This window comes from Theobroma cacao, chromosome 1 (assembly GCF_053813885.1).
Source record: "Theobroma cacao isolate CCN51 chromosome 1, ASM5381388v1, whole genome shotgun sequence".
NCBI classification, from domain to species: domain Eukaryota; kingdom Viridiplantae; phylum Streptophyta; class Magnoliopsida; order Malvales; family Malvaceae; genus Theobroma; species Theobroma cacao.
The window spans coordinates 6,618,217-6,639,047 of record NC_142639.1 but is presented as its reverse complement, the minus strand read 5'-3'; the positions used below and the strand labels follow the sequence as shown (position 1 = coordinate 6,639,047).

The window sequence follows — 20,831 nt, the reverse complement described above, 5'->3', positions numbered from 1 at the left end:
ATAGGTGAAAATATTGAATACAAACCGTTAGAACCGATCTTGCGGACTAGTCTTTAGCATTGTGCATCTGAGGAGGACCTCTCAGTGGTTGAGGAGCTGTCGTTGCATGGTCCAACTGCAAATACAGATATGTTATTTGATAATCACATATGGAATTGTTGAACATAAACTGTTATAACTGTCTTTACTGGCTCATCTTTAACACTGTGAGTCTGAGAATGACCTCTCAATGGTATATGTTATTCGATAATCACATATGAAATTATTGAACACAAACTATTAGAACCGTCCTTACCAGCTCTTCACTACCGTTGCCATGGTCGTCACCTTCCTCCATCAACTCGAGGATCGACAGCTCATCGACGATAGCAGTGGTGGTATGCCTGCACTTCATGGCACCAGTGGCTCTTTTGTGCTGCAAGATTTTATTCTTTTCCCTCGCACCTAAGCCTTAGTCCACCCGATCCTCCATGTGCCTTATTGGCATGTATTGGTGACCCTCAGATAATGGGACATCAATGTCCACAAAATAATCCTGGCTAGCTTCATCAGGGGTGGGCTCCAAGGTCTCCACTGCCCACAACTGCAAAATAGGGATTGTGATTAAATTTTGAGAAAAATTATTATACAAATTCACAGTAGAAATTTGTAGCTATTCATTCACCTGCTGAGATGACTCTAACATCTCAACTGCCTTGTAAAAGTCTTTTGGCTTCTGATTGCATTGCCATCTGCACATGCATGGGTAGACGTTGTCCTTCAGAGCAGAGGGGCAACTATCTTTTGCAAGGCTGGAATTGCCTCCATTGCCAAAAACTGCAAGTCAAATGTAACTATTATCAGACCGTAAATGATAAACGATTGTAACCATAAATTATTATGTCAAAAGGAAAATGAAAAATGTTACGTGACTGTACTTGTATCACCCATGCAAATCCGTAAATGTTGCACCGTAAACGATCCTTCTGCACATTCAAGGAAAGCACTTTGAACAAGGTAGTCCAAGGTCAGCCTCTAAACATAATGACCTTATGGGAAGACATTCCAAGCGTCGATGTCCTCCACCAATGACAAGAGCCAAGGTGTCACCCGTCTACGGTAGTCTTGACTAAAGAAAATGTTATTCGTGATCAAGATGAGTGCTATCTTGGTCGCATCTCTTGGTCGCTGAAAGTTACCTTCGCTGAACGTATCAAACAACGCCTGTAGCTTAACGCTTTGCTGCCTATCCCAGTATCACACATGAATTTCGTTCGTAACAATCTCGTATGGTCGTGTCAACACATCAGATATTCGACCAAACTTCAGTCCGATGATAAGGCAGAACTCCTGCTTTGATATGTACGCCTTGCTTTTGCCAATGGCAAACCATAGCTCATGCTTTATTGAATCTGTCACAGTGATTCGACGGATCATGATGTTATGCAGGAGACCAACGGAGAAGTAGCCTTGCAGATATACGTCCAGCAGCATTTCGAAGCACGTACGCTTCACGACATCGTACTCCCCTTTCTCGTGGAGAGTCTTGTTGATGTAATGCAGTTGCGACCACTTACAGTGGGTGTTAATACCGACATTGAACGCCCACTTCTCTCTCAGCACAATAAGCAAACTGTCAAAATTCTCATACTGTCTAGACTGCATATGCAAAACATGGCACACATGTGCGAGTAAGTTAACCCATAATGTGGTAACACGACATGCATATAACGTAAAATGTGATAACACGCCATGCATATAACATAAAATGTGGTAACATGCCATGCATATAACGTAAAAATGTGGTAACAGGCCATGCATATAACGAAAAATGTGGTAACACGCCATGTATATAACGTAAAATGTGGTAACACGCCATACATATAACGTAAAAATGTAGTAACACGCCATGCATATAACGAAAAATGTGGTAACACGCCATGCATATAACGTAAAATGTGATAACACGTCATGCATATAACGTAAAATGTGATAACACGCCAATGCTGACACGCCAATCACTATAATTACTATGTCTTTATACGAACTGGCCTAAAATATCCATGGTGTGTGACACGTTAATCAGTGTAATTATTGACTCATTACACGAACTGCCCTAAAATAACCAATGTCGTGACATGCTAAAAACCCAAAAAGTAGTTAACCTACTACACACCATATCTGTTGCAGTTCAAAACTTTGATACGACCATAAAACTAGGAAAAAAATAGTTTAAACATAACAATTAAAAAAGATTGAAAAAACACGAACATATCACACAAACCCAGCAAAAAATTAACGAACTGAAGAAAGTTTTAAAAGTTTTACTTTTAGATTGACTGACCTCTTCATTGATAACCGACATTGTTGTTGTGGTATTGTCAAGCTTGCAAAGAACAAAGTCGAATACTCTAGTATCTTTGGGAATGAAGAATGAGGAATGAACCTTTTCACACAGACGTTTGCAATTTTTGAAAAATATTTAGGGTAAAATGAAATGGCCTCGCAAATTCCTCTTCATTTATTCATTGAATTTATTCTGTGGAAGTCCAATCAGTTTCCTCGTTATTTGCTCCCTTTTTTTTTCCTTTTTCAAACCATGTCATGTCACCCATAAATTGCCATGCCGTGTCACACACTCTAAACTTTGTCGTGTCACGGATCTCCATGGAGTCTGACAAACTCTGAACCTTACCATGTCACAGATTCCCTCTATGGCGTGTCACGAACTCTAAACGCTGGCATGTCACAGATTCTCTCCATGGCGTGTCACAAACTCTGAATATAGGAGTGTCACAGATTCCCTCCATGCCGTGTCACAAACTTTGAATGCTAGCGTGTCACAGATTCCCTCCATGGCATGTCACAAACTCTAACCCTGCTGTGTCACACATTCCCACCATATCGTGTCACAAACTCTAAACCCTGCCGTGTTACAGCCGTGTCACACATTCCCACCATGTCGTGTCACAAACTTTAAACCCTATCGTGTCACACATGCCCACCATGCCATGTCACAAACTCTAAACCCTGCCGTGTCACACATTCCCACCATGCCATGTCACAAACTCTAAACCCTGTTGTGTCACAGTCGTGTCACACATTCGCACCATGTCGTGTCACACATTCCCAACATGCCATTTCACAAACTCTAAACCCTGTTCTGCCACAACCGTTTCACATATGGCCTGCTATAGCACAACCATTTTGTGCTTTGGATTCACATCTTTCTCCTTTCGATTCACATCTTTCTCCTTTCGATTCACCACCGTATCAGAGATTTCTAGTTTCACGTCATTCTCCAAGCTTTCGATTCATCACGACCGGTTCCTTATTCGGTTTAATATCACTCTTCACCTATTATCTGAATGTCATATCCAAAATCTCTGAAAAACCATCTCATGCAACATTATTTTGTTTTGCACAAGCTTCGCGAAAAAAAAATGAAGTTTTACACAAAATTAGATATTCACAAATTCTTTGCATATTTATTTTCCCATTTTTTGCCTGTTTGAGAGTGTACGTCAACGAAGATGGCTCATTAAAGGTATTTTTGTCTCAAAATATATTCTTGTGGCTAAAAACAGTTAAAATTATTTGGAGGCTTATTTATAAAATACATTATTTTTAAGGGCTAAAAATTTTTTTTTCCCTATTATAAATACTATAAACTAGCCGTCCAAATGTTTTAAAGGCCAATCCTTTGAAAAAATTTGTCGTTTCTTTTGTATGGTCAAAGTATGAAAATTAAACAATAATGAAAGGGATATTAAAAATATTTTCCATTAATCCTTAGCACTATTCTTTCTCTTTGAAATCAAAGAGTGGTTCCAGTACGCCTTTGGTGAACGAACTAGAGAATTTTATGCTTTCACAAGTTTGTTCGCACATAAAATGAGTAAGAATTTTTCTGATCTTCTTCGGGGTCTTAAACCAGTGATACTTATATTGGTGGTTCAAGCAGCACTTGGTGGAGTAATTGTCTTCTATAAGTTGGCTGTGATTTACGGTATGAGCGTGAGGGTATTGGTCGCTTACAGATTTATCTTCGCCACTGCTTGTGTAATTCCACTTGCACTGATATTAGAAAGGTAAATTTTACATGTTGTTCTTACTTTCTGTTCTCTGTTTCTTTCCTTTTTCCTAGGGTTTTGATTGGTAGGGAGGACAGAAAGGAGGAAGAACATCGGAAAACTTTCTAATGATTAAGTTTCATAATCACACATTTGCTATTTGTTACTCAACTTTTGGATTAAAGCTATTTTCTTTTAACTTAATTTGTACTTAGCCCGTATATTAAGATATTAACAACAAGACCATGTATACATTCACAGCAGCTGATCTTGTGTATATTTCGATCCTGTATTTTACAGGAAGAGTAAAGCAAAACTGACATGGAAGATAGTGTTCCAAGGGTTTTTATCGGGGCTATTTGGGTAAGAGTAACATGCAATGATCATTTTCTTTCAAAGAATTTATCCAACAGTTTGATCTTTCTGAAATTCCCAGAAGAAGGTATCAGCTACATATCTTACTTGATAGAGACTTGGATGGTGAGATTAAAAATGGTTTTTAAAAATTATATTTTTAAAGGAAAAAAGATTGCCTTGCTCATCTTTGAGCAAAGTTTTTTTTTTAAATTTTTTTTAAAAGCTTAAGAATCAATCCTTACGAGGTCAAATGTATGAAGTTTAAATATTGTTGCAGGGGAGCACTGGGACCGAATTTATTCATTGCAAGCTTATCCTTAACATCTGCAACATTTGCTACAGCCGTGTCCAACTTAGTTCCTGTTGCTACATTAATCTTGGCCGTTATCTTAAGGTTTTTTCTTATAATCTCAGGGGAGTTGTTCTATTTTATTCTTAATTTATTCTATAACTTTTAGAAAGACAAAATGATTATATATATATATATAATCAGCCAAGTTAATTCAATACTTGTAGAATGAAATTATTAGTAAATAAAATTAATAGATACCATGATTTTAATTAATTACTCAATACATGTCCAACACAGTTGAAAAATTTAAGAAGGTTGACTTAAAATTGGTCTTGTGGAGTTTAAGTTTTCAAGATGTATTTGTATTGTCTGCCCTGGATGCAGAATGCGTCTCTGATGCGGAATGTGGTTTTTGTGATGTATTCGTACAGCTGGGAAGGTTTTTCTGAGGCCCTGGTTGATTTCTCCCCAGCCAGGGCACTTGGCCTTCCTAAGCAAGGCAATAATTCTAATTTACGAAAAACAAAAAAAAGGGTTTTCAAGATGTAATCATGCTTGTCCTGACCCATACCTTGAACACCTCCGGTCAACTGTTAAAGAAAAAAAAATTGAGACTGAGACAGTAAACAAATCTAATGCATACTCTCTTGTGAACATTGAATTAAATTTCCTACTTTTAAAGATTTCCTTCCACTCTTTCAGGTTGGAGAGTTTGGGAATAAGAAAATTGGCAGGACAAGCCAAGTTGGTGGGCATTTTCTTGAGCATAGGTGGAGCAATGATTCTTACATTTTACAAAGGAGAAGAGATAAACCTTTGGTCAACCAACATAAACCTAGCCAAACATGGTGCAGATCATGCAACAAGGAAACATGCTTTGCTTGGCAATCAAGTGTTAGGTTCCTTGTTGGCTCTAGCGGCCTGCGTATCTTTTGCAATTTGGTATATAATTCAAGTAAGTAATTTCCCAGTAAAATTTACCCATCTTACTATTTTTTGAATATATTAATTACGGCAGCCATGGATTGCTTTAATTTGACAATGACAGGCCAAGATCAGTGAAAATTATCCTTACATATATTCAAGCACCGTTTTGATGTGCATCGCAGCATCAGTTCAAGCAACAATTTATACCATAATTGCTGAGAGGAACTGGTCTGCATGGAAGCTTGGCTGGAATATTAGGCTTCTAAGCGCTGTTTACACGGTAAAGACAGTTTCCATCAATTATATATATGACCATTTTCTCTTGATAAAATTCCGTCCTAACTCTTTGACTCTTGTTCGAAGGGAGCCATTGGTACAGCACTAACGGTTGTTCTTATGACTTGGTGCTTGCGGTTGAGGGGGCCATTATTTGTATCCATCTTCAACCCTTTTACACTCGTATTTGTAGCCATCGTTGGATCTTTGATCTTGAACGAGAGGCTAAATACAGGAAGGTTAATTTTAAACTCGAAGTCAACTTGAGCTAGCATTTCTTTACAATTATATTTTCATTTTCCTTGCGTCTTTATTTATATGGATCACATGTTTCCATGTAACAGCATTTTAGGTTCAGTGCTCATAGTTATAGGGGTATATGTTGTATTATGGGGAAAAGCCAAGGAGATGAAGCATTCGACCCATCTAGCACTACAAGAATATCCAGCAGAGTCTGAGGCCGTGGACGTTGTCATAAGTTCATTACAAGAAACCCATCAAATTTGTGATACAAACAAGGAATCTCATCCTAGTTAATGGTTGAATAGAAATGTTACATTTTGGGGATAAAAAAAATGGCTGTTTTATTTTCTACTGTTAAGTAAGACGCATATAGAGTATTATATATTGTACATCAAATCATGATGATAACTCTAAACTATTTTTGTAAACTTATCATAAGTGTTTTTAGATTAAGAGATGAAGGATTCAGTGCAACTAGCACGTCCAATAGAGTTTGAAATTGTGAAAGTTATTTTTAATTAATTTTATGATATCAATTAAATTTATATTAATATTACAAGTTAAAATTTCAAAAAATTGCCATAAGTTAATTACAAGATACCGATCAAATTTGTAATACTATTAGTCAATTTCATGATATTAAAGATCAAAGGTATGTTACCATTTTTAGATTATTGCAGAAACCTTTTTTGGATGTATTTGCGTTTTTAAATACTAAGTGAGACATATATAGTATATGCTGATGATTGGATAATTACTTGTGTAAAAATGATAGTTACTTGCATTCCAATATTTGATTTACAAAAGTTGATTTCAATTCCCTTATTTTTAAAATCGACAAAAATAATAGTTATTTATTTTTATTATTTACTTTTGGGCTCATTTTGCATTAGAGATGAAAGAATAAGACAGCCCAAAATAAATGGGGCCTACTTAGCACATATGAAATGAAATTGAGATAAAGTCCATTATTAAAAAAAGAAAAAAAATAGTAAGTTAGAACACCAGCCATACAAATGGACTATCAAACTTCGTGCAAGCCCAAAATAATCTTGTATTTTGCAAGAAAATCCCAAACTTATCAGTGATTTAGGATTCAAACCCAAGGATATATTTGAAACTTAAATAAATGCAATAGAGTCTCTGACTACACTTGAAACCAGGAAATAGTTAAAAGTTAAAAACTAAGCAGTGCTAAAAGAAATAAAAGCAAATATAGTCCAGAGAAAAGAACTTTGCATACTAAAAGACCGTACTCAAATAGTGTGTGTGATACTGGTGTGGTAGTAATATTTGTAATAATTAAAAAAGTAGAAAGATTTGGGTTTAAAGCCAATAAAAGGAACAATTGAATTCGATTAAGATTTAGCTAATTAGGGCCATTGAGATGAAAAATTGCTAAGAACTTGTAATTGTAAAAGTTGGGTTCTCAAGAATTTATATTTACAATATATACTAATAATTGACAATAAATCAGCTACACCTTTCATTCCATTTTCCTCTTTTTTTTTGAATATCTTAAAATTATTTTTTTTATATTTAATATTTCTACTTTTTATATTTTTCTACTTTTTCAAATTAAAAATTCTAATACATCAATTTTATAATAAAAATTAAAGATTTTAATATAAATTACATAAAAAATAAAAACTTTTAATTTTGCTTAAAATCAAATATAAAAAAGATTTTGAAAAGGATGGAGTATTAATTTTCTTTATAAAAAATAATTAAAGCTTTCCGATGTATATTACTAACACACATTTGTAACATTAGATTATTATTCTAATTAATTATGTCCAGAAGTTTATTCTAATTAATTGCTAGCTGTCCAATTGGTTGAAAAATTTTATCCGTCAATCATTTATGATATAATATTGAATAATGTGAGAATGAAACTTCTTTTATATTATATAAAATATATCTTTTTTTTAATCAATAATTATAATTGAGAATTACTATAAAAAAAGTGATTTAAAATAAAAATATTAATTTTGAAACAAATGCTCATACGACGCAAGCTTAGAAGGGGCAGAGTTCAAAGATCTAACGAACCAGAAACCCGAGTTCATCTCAACCACATCCATTTGTCGTCAAGCTATTAATAGAGTTGACTGCTTTGTGCAGCCATTAATACAGGAGTTGAGGAGTTTTAATTTTGATAGTTATTTTAAGCTTTTTGATTCTACGTTGATAACCGTCTAAATGTTTTAAAGGAAAATTCTAATGAAAAAATATGTCGTTACTTTTATATGGTCAAAATATAAAAATTAAACAATAATGCAAGAGATATTAAATATATTTTCCATCAATCGTCAAGTCATTTTTCTGTTTGAAATCAAAGAGTGGTTCCACACCTTTGGTGAAAGAAGTAGAGAATTTTATGCTTTCTCAAGTTTGTTCGCACATAAAATGAGTAAGAATTTTTCTGATCTTCTTCGGGGTCTTAAACCAGTGATACTTATAGTGTTGGTTCAAGCAGTACTCGGTGGAGTAATTGTCTTCTATAAGGTGGCTGTGATTGAAGGTATGAGCACGAGGGTTTTGATCGCTTACAAATATATCTTCGCCACTGCTTGTGTAATTCCACATGCATTGATATGAGAAAGGTAACTTTTACATCATGTTTTTCCTTACTGTTCTCTGTTTCTTTCCTTTTTCCAAGGGTTTTGATTGGTAGGGAGGGCAGAGAGGAGGAAGAATATTGGAAAGCTTTCTAATGATTAAGTTTCATAGTCACACATTAGTTATTAGTAACTGTAGCCAAGTGTATCTAAATTAAGATAGTTTATCTTGTCTTAGGTAGAATTGTAATGCAAAATGTGCCTTTATTCATTCAACTTTCTTTTATGATATTAGAGCCTTGTGTCTCTCACGAGCATTTTCTTTCTTCTATGACATCGTCAAATTCCAACATTCCACACTATTAACATTTGCATTTGGGACTAAATATACCAATGTTTTAATGCAAAGTGTGCTATTATTCATTCAGTTTAATCTTTCATTCAACTCTCTTTTATATGGCACATGTGATTGGGTAATATAATCACTTGTTTAGCAATGATAGTTAGTTATCTAAAGGAAACTTACAACGGTTAAAATTTGATATCTTTTAATTATTTTTGAATTTATTATACATTAAAGATGAAAGAAAACACAAATCCCCCTAAAGCATAGTTCAATGAAAGTTAGGACTCAACAACATAATTGAGCAATGAAACCCTACAACCTATTTTAAGGGCAATCCAATGTTTTATGGATAAAATAAAACATGTTGAGGTTGATCCATTTTGTCGGAAAGAATGTTGCTGGATATGAGAAAATACCACTCAATACTAGACTTAATATTTATACTAACCGAAATAAAAAGACTTACTGTGTAGACAAATTCATAAGGAACAACAAGTAACAAGAACACAACGAACTTGGACTCTTGATGCCTCAAAAAATAAATAGAGCAGATAATTTTGGACGAAAGGCACACAACCCAAGTGGTATTGTAAGTTTGAATACAGTAGAATTACAAATAGTAAGCCTAGTTGTGTCGGGATGTCCCTTCGTGTTGTATGGGAAGATTTTTGAATACCTTAGGGAACGTATGCAGATGTCCTTAGGTTGATCTCATCTGCAACCAGGTTAATACTTTTGTTTTTCTTTCACCTATGCAGAGCAGCGCATACAGATCATTGAAAGCCTGTAAATACGGCTTTCACTACTATCCCCCGAGGATAGTTTTTGTGATCTCTTACGGCGAATGAAATTTCAAGTCTTACTTTTTAATATATATATATATATATATATATATATATTTCTTATACCATTTTTTGCAGGAGTTGAGGTTGAATCTTTATCTTATTTAAGTTTGAACTTATATTTCTCTTCAACATTACTATTGAAATTGATGATTACGATTAAAAATTGTTATTGACAGTAATATTAATCCTACTTACATTTGCGATCAACTTTTGTAATTGCAATTAGAAGATAACTCCAATTTCATTGTCAAACGTACTTTAAGTTGCACATGTACTCTGGACTTATATCGTCACTATGCTTTTAATAACTAATTACTTTGAATCAAGCTCGATAATTTTCTTCCCAAAACGTTAAAGATAAAGCTTTTGCTTTACCTAGTTGCAGTCATGCTTATCAAGTTCCTGTTTAAGTTGACAGCTCTCTTTTGTATTCAAATATTTAACTTTGGAAACTTATCAACGAATAATGTAAATATTATAAATACAACCAAACTAGCTGGTCAAAGGTTCAAAAGGCCACGACTTTAAAAATTAGGTCTTACTTTTGTATAGTCAAAGAATGAAAAATAATTAACGCAATTTTAGACATCTCGTTTTGTTATTTTTTTATTTATTATAATTATTTTATTGATTTTTCTGACTGAGCCATTTTAAGTCCAGGTGAATTTCGGTTTGCTTATATTTTCTTTAGACAGTAAACAGATTGGGTCTGATTTTCAAATCGGGCTTGGGAGCCCACTTCGATATTCATTTCTTGGGATTAGCCCAACCTATATTTGGGATTAAAGCCTATGATTAATGGGCCTTGAGTTGGTAGGTCTACAATAATAATAATAAAAAAAGAAACAAAATTACCCCAAAATAAAGTAAAAAAATGAGAGAATAAAAAAGAGAGAGGGGGAGAGATAGGGGCAGGGTGCTGCAGGTGCCTCGGGCAGCCTCCAGGCACCGACCCACTTGCAACCGGCACAGGGACAGGGTGCTGCAATTAGAGAGTAAGGGAGAGATGAAGATGATAGCAGAAAATCCCAATACGCTGGGCGTGGTAGAGGAGAAATTAATTTCAGGAGCTCCACTGCGGCATTGGACTAGAGATGAACTAATGACAAAAGCTAAAATAAAACTAGGAATGACATCAAGAATTAAGAATGAATAATAATGAAAAATTAAAAGAATCAAAGATGTAAGGATGAAATTCATAATAATGTGCACATGGGGCGATGAAGGATTCTTTTGCAATGCTCTTAAAATACAAAGAATTACATATATTTGCAATTAACCATTAGAATTAATTTAAAAAATTTCCATCTTGGAAATTTTCTGTTCAAACCTCGAAAACACAGTTAAAAGTTTATGTAACCGGAATGGGCTATATAGTCCAAATCTAACGAGCTTCCATATATAAATATATATATATATATATATATATATAATTTAGTGTACATGTAATCAAAATTATAACTCGCTTACTTTTTTTATTACAATTAACATGGTTGATGTATATATATATATATATATATATATATATATATATAATTTAGTGTACATGTAATCAAAATTATAACTCGCTTACTTTTTTTATTACAATTAACATGGTTGAATGACATCCAATTCAATTTTAAAAGTATATCATTAGCTACTGTTTATCATTCACAAAAAGAAAAAGAGAAAAAAGGTATATCATTAGCTTTTGAATTTGGCGGAGAGAATTGTTCTATTATCATTTTTAAAGTAGAGAACCTTTATATAATGGATAATATTATATATAGTACGCATCCTCCAGATGAAACATATGCTTCAAATTGTAATAAACAATGTCTATAAACAGTGGAACGCATTTCCCAAACAACTCATTTCACTCGATTAAGAGCAAGACAAAAGAACCCTTTATGCTATTGCTTTTTCCTTGTGGTTCTGAACCCTTCGGCTTTTATTCTATTTAAAAGATCAATAGGACTACGCAAGAGCCCCTTAGATCGTTGAATTAATGAAGTGCTCCCTTTCATGATCCATTGTTTGAATTTTGACATACTGTCTCTTGAAGAGAGCGGCCCCATAAGCTCGCCAAGTTCCAACCCATTAACTTTTCATGGTCAAAAAGAATGATAATTGTTGAGATATTGACGGCAGTGGTACCAGATCCATATCTAGGTATTTTATTAAGATCTCGTATATCTCTTTCCAATTTTGGTAGTTGGTAGTTGGCACGCATGCCCCTGAGCTCATGGATGGAAGCAGGATTTAAGATTAGTGGGGGCTAAATTATTTAAACAATTGTTTACTATTTCATGTTAATTATAAAGCCAAAATTTGTAAAACATTGTTTAGATTCAGTTCAAGTGGTAAAAGTAATATGAAGTATTGATAAATATCTTCAATATGCCATAGTGCTTCTCTCGTGAAGAAAAGGAAGTTCATAACGCAAAATTTGAATAATTATATAACTATATAATTTAAGTATCATTGGATTTTTGTTTTCATTCAAAAACGCATGCATTATAATTTCAAGTTGAAAACAAATATGTATTCATATAATATTTTAAATTTTATAAATAAGTTAGAATGAAAATTCTCATACTTTTTCTAGTTCGGTCACTCAACTATTAAATGTTACATTGTCAGCTATGAATTTTTTCAGTGCAAGTAGTAAGTGACAAAGAAATGCACAACTTTTGTAACATTAGGTGGCCAAAATGTAACTTTAAATGACTAGATGACTAAACCAAAAAAAAAAAAAATTGATGGCCAACTGGGTAATTTGCCCTTTGTGATATTACTTATTTATTAGGCCATGAATATCAGCACTGTTAGAGATTTTGAGTCGACAGAGAAGGAAATGCAGGCATTCCTTTCAGATTTGATCATTTATATAATCAAAAGTGCTTCACTTCCATTAATTCTTGGTGATGACTCCATTATGCCTCAGAAGTGCTATAGATGAGTAAAGATGAATAACCATTATTATAGCAATGGGAAGCTTCATCTCATGCCCAACTTTACGTCTTAATTTTTTATTTTATGCAAACGAAAATGGACAACAAGAAATCTCTTACAACTTTTGCCAGTATCTTCTTGCAATGATAACAGGAAGAGAGTGGTATATTTTGCGAGCTTTTTATTATTTGGGTTGGTTGGCTAAATATGCCACGTCCACCCATATCTGGTGGGGGCTGTATGCTATCAGGGCATATGGCCGACATAATTTGTGGAATTCGAATAGAGTTGGTTCGCTTGATCGACCTTCTTGAAAAAAAAAAACGTGTGATTATAACAAAATTATATAATTGACATGAATAAGATCTTATATAATTAACATGAATAGAAAGATGTTAAATCATAATTTTTATATAAATTTTTTTTTCTAATCAAATATTTCTTCTTTTTAGCAATTGTCTGTCTTTTCATTGCTAGCCTTTTTCTTGCCAGATCTTGCTAGAATAATATTTATTTGCTATTATTGGATTTAATATTGAAATCTCGCACATGGAAAATACTAAAAGAGAAAAGAAGCTTTTGTGCCAATAACATTAAAAATAAATTTGCTCCTTCTAGCAAGACGTTCAACTTGATCCATGTGAAACTTGACTTTGTTATCCGACGGGCGAAGCCTCGTTAAGACATGCCCCCAAAATTTTTAAAAATTATTTTATATTATATAAATTTTTAAAAATTTTTAATATATTCTTTTAATGGTTCTCTTAAAATAATTTTTATTTTAATAATTAATATAAATAAAAAATTATAAAAAAATTCTACATGTCTCATTCAATTTTAAAGTTATTTTTGTTTTCTTCTTTTAATTTATATTTTTTCATTTCTATTCTATTTGTTTGTATGTTCTAAGTTTTTATATATTTTCTTTTTTAAATTTCTACGAACTATCAACTATATTTTTTTTTCTTTTTTTTCGTTATTTTATATGTAGATTTTATCTTTTACTTGCCATATTCTTCATTTTTTTATTATGTGTATTTTATTTTTTATCATTTTAATTTTTAAAAATTAATAAATTATTATGTAATTTTCAAATATAAATTATAGTATTACAATGTTGTTTAAATTTTCATCAATATATTATTTTTTTATTAATCCCGATTATATAAGAAGAAATTATCTTGAATATATCTTTTTTATGTGCTTTATATTTTATATTTAGTTAAAATAAAATTATCTTAAATATATAATCTTTAAACAATCTTGATTATATAAGAGAAAATTATTAATCTTGGATATCGTATTTAATTACTTATATTTTATACATTATAATTTTATATTTAGTATTATAAGTTTAAATATAAATAAAATAAAAATATTGGATGTTAACTGCATTAATTTTTTTTTTCAAGTTTGATTAAAGTTGAAAACAATTAACAAATTTTTAAAAGAAAAAATATAAATCGTCTAAATGATTCTCCTACACTTGAACTAATAAGTATCAATGATTCAACTTTTGAATAAGAGTAATGTGATTTAAAGCGTCCAAAACTCAATCTTAAAAAAATAATTTGTTTTATATATAATTAATAATTGATGATTTGAATTTAAAAAATATGGTCGAACACAACTTTCCTAAAAGATTATTTTAAGTTTTTATTTCTTAATTTACATGTTATATAAAATTATTCTCTATTATTAATTTTTTCATTATTAGTTAAGTTTAGGGTAATAGTTGTTTGAATTTTTAACTTTTATTTCTTTATCTTTGTCCCTCTTAACAAAAGTTGGCAAACTTCGTCCTTGTTACTTGAATTGGATTTCCATAATTTGAACTTGCCTAATATTATCCCCTTTGAAAACCTAAAGTGTACCTTCCTAATTAAAAAAAATTAATATCTTGAATTTGCATATAAGTCAATATCTTTTAAATCATTATTTGTTTTAATAATGTAGTCTTTTATTTTAAAATTTAACCAGTAGTGTTTAGTAAAAAAATTGAAATTAAATTTCAACAAAGTAATGCTGGAAGTCAAGTTCGTAGAAATAGTTTGTTGAAACTTAATTTCAATGTACGGACGACAAACGGGGATAATACCAAAGCTTTTGAGCCTCTTCTAAATGCATCATTAGATGGCCCAGTAGACGTGGTCAGTGGCCCACTTCTATCTGCTATTACCGCTGTAGGTTACAATTACATGGTGTTGCTGCACATTGCAAATCATGGCCCAGTTTTTATCTGTTAATCTTTTTCTTTTTCATTTTATATCTCAGTATTTTCTTTTCTTTTTAAATTTTATTTACTAACGGAGATAAGTATCCTCTCTCGTCTCATAAAATTTTATTTAAATTTTATTTTCTTTCTATGATTGTGGGCGGTTTGTTTGAGGAACGTTGTATATCTGTTTTTATTAGACGTCAATTTACTTGCTTCATCGTACAATGGTGGGGAATTAATTAGATCATATAGCACATTCGTGGAATCTTAATTTTATAAAGTTCTCATCAGATTTCATTTTAGTTGGCTTGTGTGGTGCTTTATGGTACAATGGTGCGGAATTAATTAGATCATATCACAGTCGGTTGAATCTTTTATCAAGTCAATGGTTGAATCATAATGTTGGGGAGGTTTAAACAAGAGATGGTTTGTGGTGTGTAGGGCAACGCTTTGGTCCATTGGCTAGCTAGAAACAAGTCGATGATTGATGTGAAAACTTGGGATGGCAAGGAGTTATATTTTCTTGTGAAACTTTGGGATTGCAAAGAGGGCTTCTGCCCCCATAATGAATAGGAATGGTGAAAGTGAAATTCTTTTTCTAAAACTCCTCTTAATAGAAAATTTTGATATTACAGTTCGTTGACACGAATTGAAACATTAATCGTAGTTATGCACTCAAAAATCTATTTCTTCCACTTCATCTCAAAATTCATACATTCCATCACAAACAGAAAAAAATCACATTCAACATAATTATAAATCTTTTCAAAATTGAATCTGAGAACAAACCTCCTTAATTCACCAACTTCATTTTTGTATTATAGATAAGCTCATTCCCAATTTCATCTTCATATTATGGACAAGTTAATTCTCAGGCAAGTTGTATCATGCTTTTCATGCATGATTCTAATAAAATCTACTTTGGGTGAGGAAAAAAAATTATGTTGTGCTTTAAATATGTAGGCAACCATGCATAATTGATCAATGGTCCTTGATAACTTTTTTTTCCTCTTTTAGATACGTGAATTGTTTTTTTGTAGGGTTCCGTGGATATTTTGGAGTTGCGGCTAGACCCGTGCCCTGTGGGACACCCCCTAAGGGGGAGGGTGAACCATCGGGGCCAAAACCCCACGGATAAGTGGCAGACACAAAGGTACGTGTAAATGACAAACACTGTAAAGGACGTCCACAATTATGTAGTCTAAATTGATCACGACAGATTGCGCATAAATTTGCAGCAAAATGAAATCTCCTAATATATTTTTGCCAAACGCATGAAAAACGAGTTCTTTCTTGAACAATTATTAAAGATGCATAAAAAGAGAAAAAGATACCATGCATTATATATATATAGTTGCATGTATAGTTTTTTACACCAAGCTAAATCAATCTTTTGTAGTGGTAAATTAGAGCTTTCGCCATGTCTCTTCATTTCCCCACTTCAGTCCCTGCCAGCTGTTTCAACAGAACGCGTAGCAAAGACATCTCAAATAAATCAAACGCCAACAAGTTCATTGTTCTCCAAGCTAGGAAACTCGTTGCTACCGCCAAAGTTTTTGATGAAAACATTGCAAGAAGAACTGCCAATTACCATCCTCCTATTTGGACGCACGATTATATTCAGTCACTCCAAAGCGATTTTGTGGTATATATTTATATATATATATATATATATAGTATTTTTTTTTGTAATTTTAAGTTGTTAAAATACCAATAAAATTTTAATTATAAAGATTACATTTTATGCAATAATTTATCAAGCTGACAGAATTGCTTTCCATATAGGGGGAATCATGTGATGAACGAGCAATGAAACTGGTTGGAGAAGTGAGAACGATGCTTGACAGAGTGCTAGATCCCTTAGAGAAACTTGAGCTGGTCGATACCTTGCAGAGGCTCGGATTATCTTATCACTATGAGAATGACACAAAGAGAATTTTGGAGAGTGTAAATGCTGAAGAGAGCAATGTTGTGTGGAAGAAAGGCAATTTATATGCTACAGCGCTTGAATTTAGGCTCCTAAGGCAGCACGGGAATAAAGTAACTCCAGGTAATTAAAAAGCCTAGTAATTTTCTAGAATAAGATTCTGTAAAGATCGTCATAATCAGAGGCGCAGGGAGGGGGGATAGTAGGGTCCTCCCCCGCCGCCCCCGGCCCCCCCCCCCCCCCCCCCCCCCCCCCCCCGCAAGTTCCAAACATTTATAATATTTTCCTTGTTTTTGTTTTAAATATTTATAATTTTATCTTTATTTTTTAACAAATTTTATAATTTTGTCTCCCAAATATTAAATTTTTTGTTTTTGCTCTCTCAAATATAAAATCCTAACTCGGTCACTGGTTATAATAATTAGAATGAGATTGTTGTTACGTGCAGAGGTTTTCTCTAGTTTCATGGACGAGATGGGGAACTTCAAGGCAGGTCTTTGTGAGGATTGCAAAGGGCTGCTGAACTTGTATGAAGCTTCATACCATTTGGTAGAGGGTGAAAGCATCTTGGAGAATGCAAGAGATTTTGCAGCTAAACATCTTAAGCAATGTCTGAAGCAAAACAAAGATGAATATCTATTTATGCTAGTGGAGCATGCTTTGGAACTTCCGCTACATTGGAGGATTGAAAGGTTGGAAGCAAGGTGGTTCATAGATGTGTATGAGAGACGAGAGGACAAAATTCCTATTCTTTTGGAGCTTGCTAAATTGGACTTCAATATTGTGCAAGCTGTGCACCAGGATGATCTAAGATATGCTTCGAAGTAAGTGCATGAATCTAAATCTGAAAGCGTTATGAATAGAGACTCTGCGTTACTTCGATTAGTAGCTATAAAGAGTTTTCTTTTTTTTCTTTTTATATATTTTTCCCAACCAAAAGAGAATATTATTGCATGAAATATCTAAGTAAATATAAAAATCCCAAAGCTATGCACAGCAGCACTACAAAATGAATTACCACCTGGCCAGAGGCCACCAAAACAACTTCCTCCTATCAACTGCGAACTTTGCAAAGAAAATTGCCAATCTGAAGAAAAGTGGGTGAGATTGTAGCTTTCTTTGGCTTATATAGTTGCTATGAAACTCTCTCTTTGTGCTTGAATTAAAATCGTAACTTCAAAACTTTGCTCCATGACACGAACTGCAGGTGGTGGACTGATTTAGGTCTCGGGGAAAAGCTAACCTTTGCCAGAGACAGGTTGATGGGGAACTTTTTATGGACTGTTGGCGTAGCATCTGATCCTCAATTTGGTCATGCTAGAAGAACTCTGACAAAGATTAATGCACTAATAACAATTATAGATGATGTTTATGATGTTTATGGTACTTTGGATGAGTTAGAGCTCTTCACTGAAGCTGTAGAGAGGTTGGTAATTCTGACTATTACTTATGTTCTGTTTGACATTTTTAGTAAGCGGTAGTACACTGTACGTAATTTCAGATGGGATGTCAATGCGATGGAGCTGCTCCCAGAATATATGAAGATATGTTTCCTTGCTCTTTACAACTCCATAAACGAAATGGCTTTCGACACTATTAAGGAACAAGGATTTGATTCCATTCCTTTCTTGAAGGAAATGGTACTAAAACCTCTTTTCTAGATCTAACTTAGTTTTGTTTCATGATTTGTTTTTCTCTATTCCTTACATTTTAGATTATAATTATATATATTATTGTTTCATCATACATATTCAGTGGGCAGACCTATGTAAAGCTTACCTAGTGGAGGCAAAGTGGTACTATGGTGGATACACACCGACCTTAAAAGAGTACATTGACAATGCATGGATTTCGATTTCCGCTCCCGTAATACTATCACATGCTTATTTCTTAACAAATTCAATAAGAAAAGAGTGCTTGGAATGCTTGAAGGAACATTCCCAAGTTGTCTACTGCACGTCTATGATTTTACGACTTGCGAATGATCTTGAAACATCATCGGTATGCAATACATATATGTGGGTGTTTATATATATAGTCATTATGTACAACCTAATGCTTCTAAATCATATTTGATGATATATGGTTCAAGATGTGATTCAAATATATTGATCTAATGCTTTCTCCTTGGATTTGTTTGATTATTAATTAGGATGAGTTGGAAAGAGGTGATGTTCCGAAATCAATCCAATGTTACATGCATGAAACTGGCTTTTTTAAAGAAGAAGCTCGTCACTACATAAGGAACTTGATTGATGCAACATGGAAAATGATGAATGAAAATCGAATTGCTCAATCCCCTTTTTCTCAGACATTTATTCAAATTGCATTGAACCTAGCAAGGATGGCTCAGTGCATGTACCAATATGGTGATGGCCATGGGATTGAAGTTAATGAAACTAACAATCGTGTATTATCATTACTTGTTTTACCTATTCCTTTACAATTAGGCCTAAACACTTATAATTGAAAGGTGATATAGGAATTGTTTTTTTTAAATAAAATATCCCTATTTCTTTAAGTTTAAATTATAATATACTATTGGTCTCTTATTATTGAAAATGGACAGTCCATCTTAAAATTATATATATTGTTAGACATATAAATCTTACTATTAATTAACTATTAATATTTTTATTTATTAAATGACGTGGCATGAAAGTTATTCCTATTTTACTCTTCTTGCATCTTTTTTTTTAGAAGCAGTGAATTATGATTATATACCTTAACAAAAGAGGGGGATAAGTATATCCCAATACAAAAACTCATGTGCAGCCAAAAAAAAAAAAATAAAAAGGTTGGAACGGATCATCCTGATTCAACATCATTATATTCAAACTCTATACAAACCATAACCTTGAAATCCTATCGCCTAACGAGCAGTAATAAACCACAAAGACTATAAAAACAAAAAGCAGTAGGCATAAGGGGGACAAATTGTAAAAAGAAGAATAAAAAGTAACCATCAGCATTGAAGGAGAGAAAAGGAACCGGAAAACCCGAAGCAAAACGAGTTAAGGCTTCTGTATGGTTGACCCAGAAAAGATCATAGGTTTTGAGAACCCCTTCCTTTGCAAGTGAATTAGCTTCTTGATTGGCTGAACGGGAAATACGCTTAATGTTCCACCTATTGATTTTGTCGAGGATAGCACAGGTCTGCAACCTCCAAAGAACCTTTTGAGGGTTAGAAATTCATTTATGGTATGTTTGGTTGATGGAATAGATAAGAATGGAATAAAATAATTATTATGTGGGAATAGAATGAGGTGAGAATATAATAGAATAGTTATTATTTAATTTGGTATGATAAAGAGAATATGACATGAATAATTATTATGATTTATTGTAGTGTTTGGTTGATAACAATAATTTTGAAAAAAAAAAATAGAAAATAAAAAGATAAAAACACCCTTTATTATTTATATGACATTTTATTTTTATTAGTTTTTTTAAATATTAATAATCTAGAATTTAATTAAAATATTAATAATTAATAATTTAAATATTAATATTTTATTTAATTTAAATATTATTATGATTAATTTTTATTTTATTTTATTTTTAAATATTAATAATTGATAATTTCAATATTAATATTTATTTATAATTTAATTATTTATATTTTAAAATATTAATATTTTATTTAATTTAAATATTATTATGATAAATTATTTTATGTTATTTTTGAAAATTAATAATTGATTATTTATTTAAAATATTAATAATAGATGATTTAAATATTAATATTTAATTTAATTTAAATATTATTATGATTAATTTTTTATTTTATTTTTTAAATATTAATAATTGGTAATTTATTTAAAGTATTAATAATTGATGATTTAATTATTAA

General features: G+C 32.4%; 2 protein-coding genes and 1 non-coding gene across 3 annotated transcripts; all 3 read left to right on the top strand.

The window, feature by feature from the left end:
- Positions 1–3,873: 3,873 nt before the first annotated feature.
- Positions 3,874–6,611, top strand: LOC18611747 (WAT1-related protein At1g25270-like). Its single transcript, XM_007048166.3, has 7 exons — positions 3,874–4,070; positions 4,353–4,415; positions 4,687–4,803; positions 5,404–5,656; positions 5,750–5,908; positions 5,992–6,143; positions 6,249–6,611. The coding sequence occupies exons 1-7, from the start codon at positions 3,874–3,876 to the stop codon at positions 6,439–6,441; spliced, it is 1,134 nt and encodes a 377-aa protein (XP_007048228.2). The 3' UTR covers positions 6,442–6,611.
- Positions 6,612–13,018: 6,407 nt separating this feature from the next.
- On the top strand, positions 13,019–13,145 carry LOC148764478 (U11 spliceosomal RNA). The gene has a single exon (XR_016024329.1). It is a non-coding gene; the product is annotated as a U11 spliceosomal RNA (small nuclear RNA).
- A 3,697-nt stretch (positions 13,146–16,842) lies between these two features.
- On the top strand, positions 16,843–19,503 carry LOC18611746 (myrcene synthase, chloroplastic-like). The gene is made up of 6 exons (XM_007048165.3): positions 16,843–17,101; positions 17,427–17,802; positions 18,186–18,404; positions 18,480–18,618; positions 18,734–18,979; positions 19,131–19,503. Exons 1-6 carry the CDS (start codon positions 16,861–16,863, stop codon positions 19,446–19,448), a joined length of 1,539 nt encoding a protein of 512 aa, XP_007048227.3. The 5' UTR covers positions 16,843–16,860; the 3' UTR covers positions 19,449–19,503.
- The last annotated feature ends 1,328 nt before the right edge of the window (positions 19,504–20,831 follow it).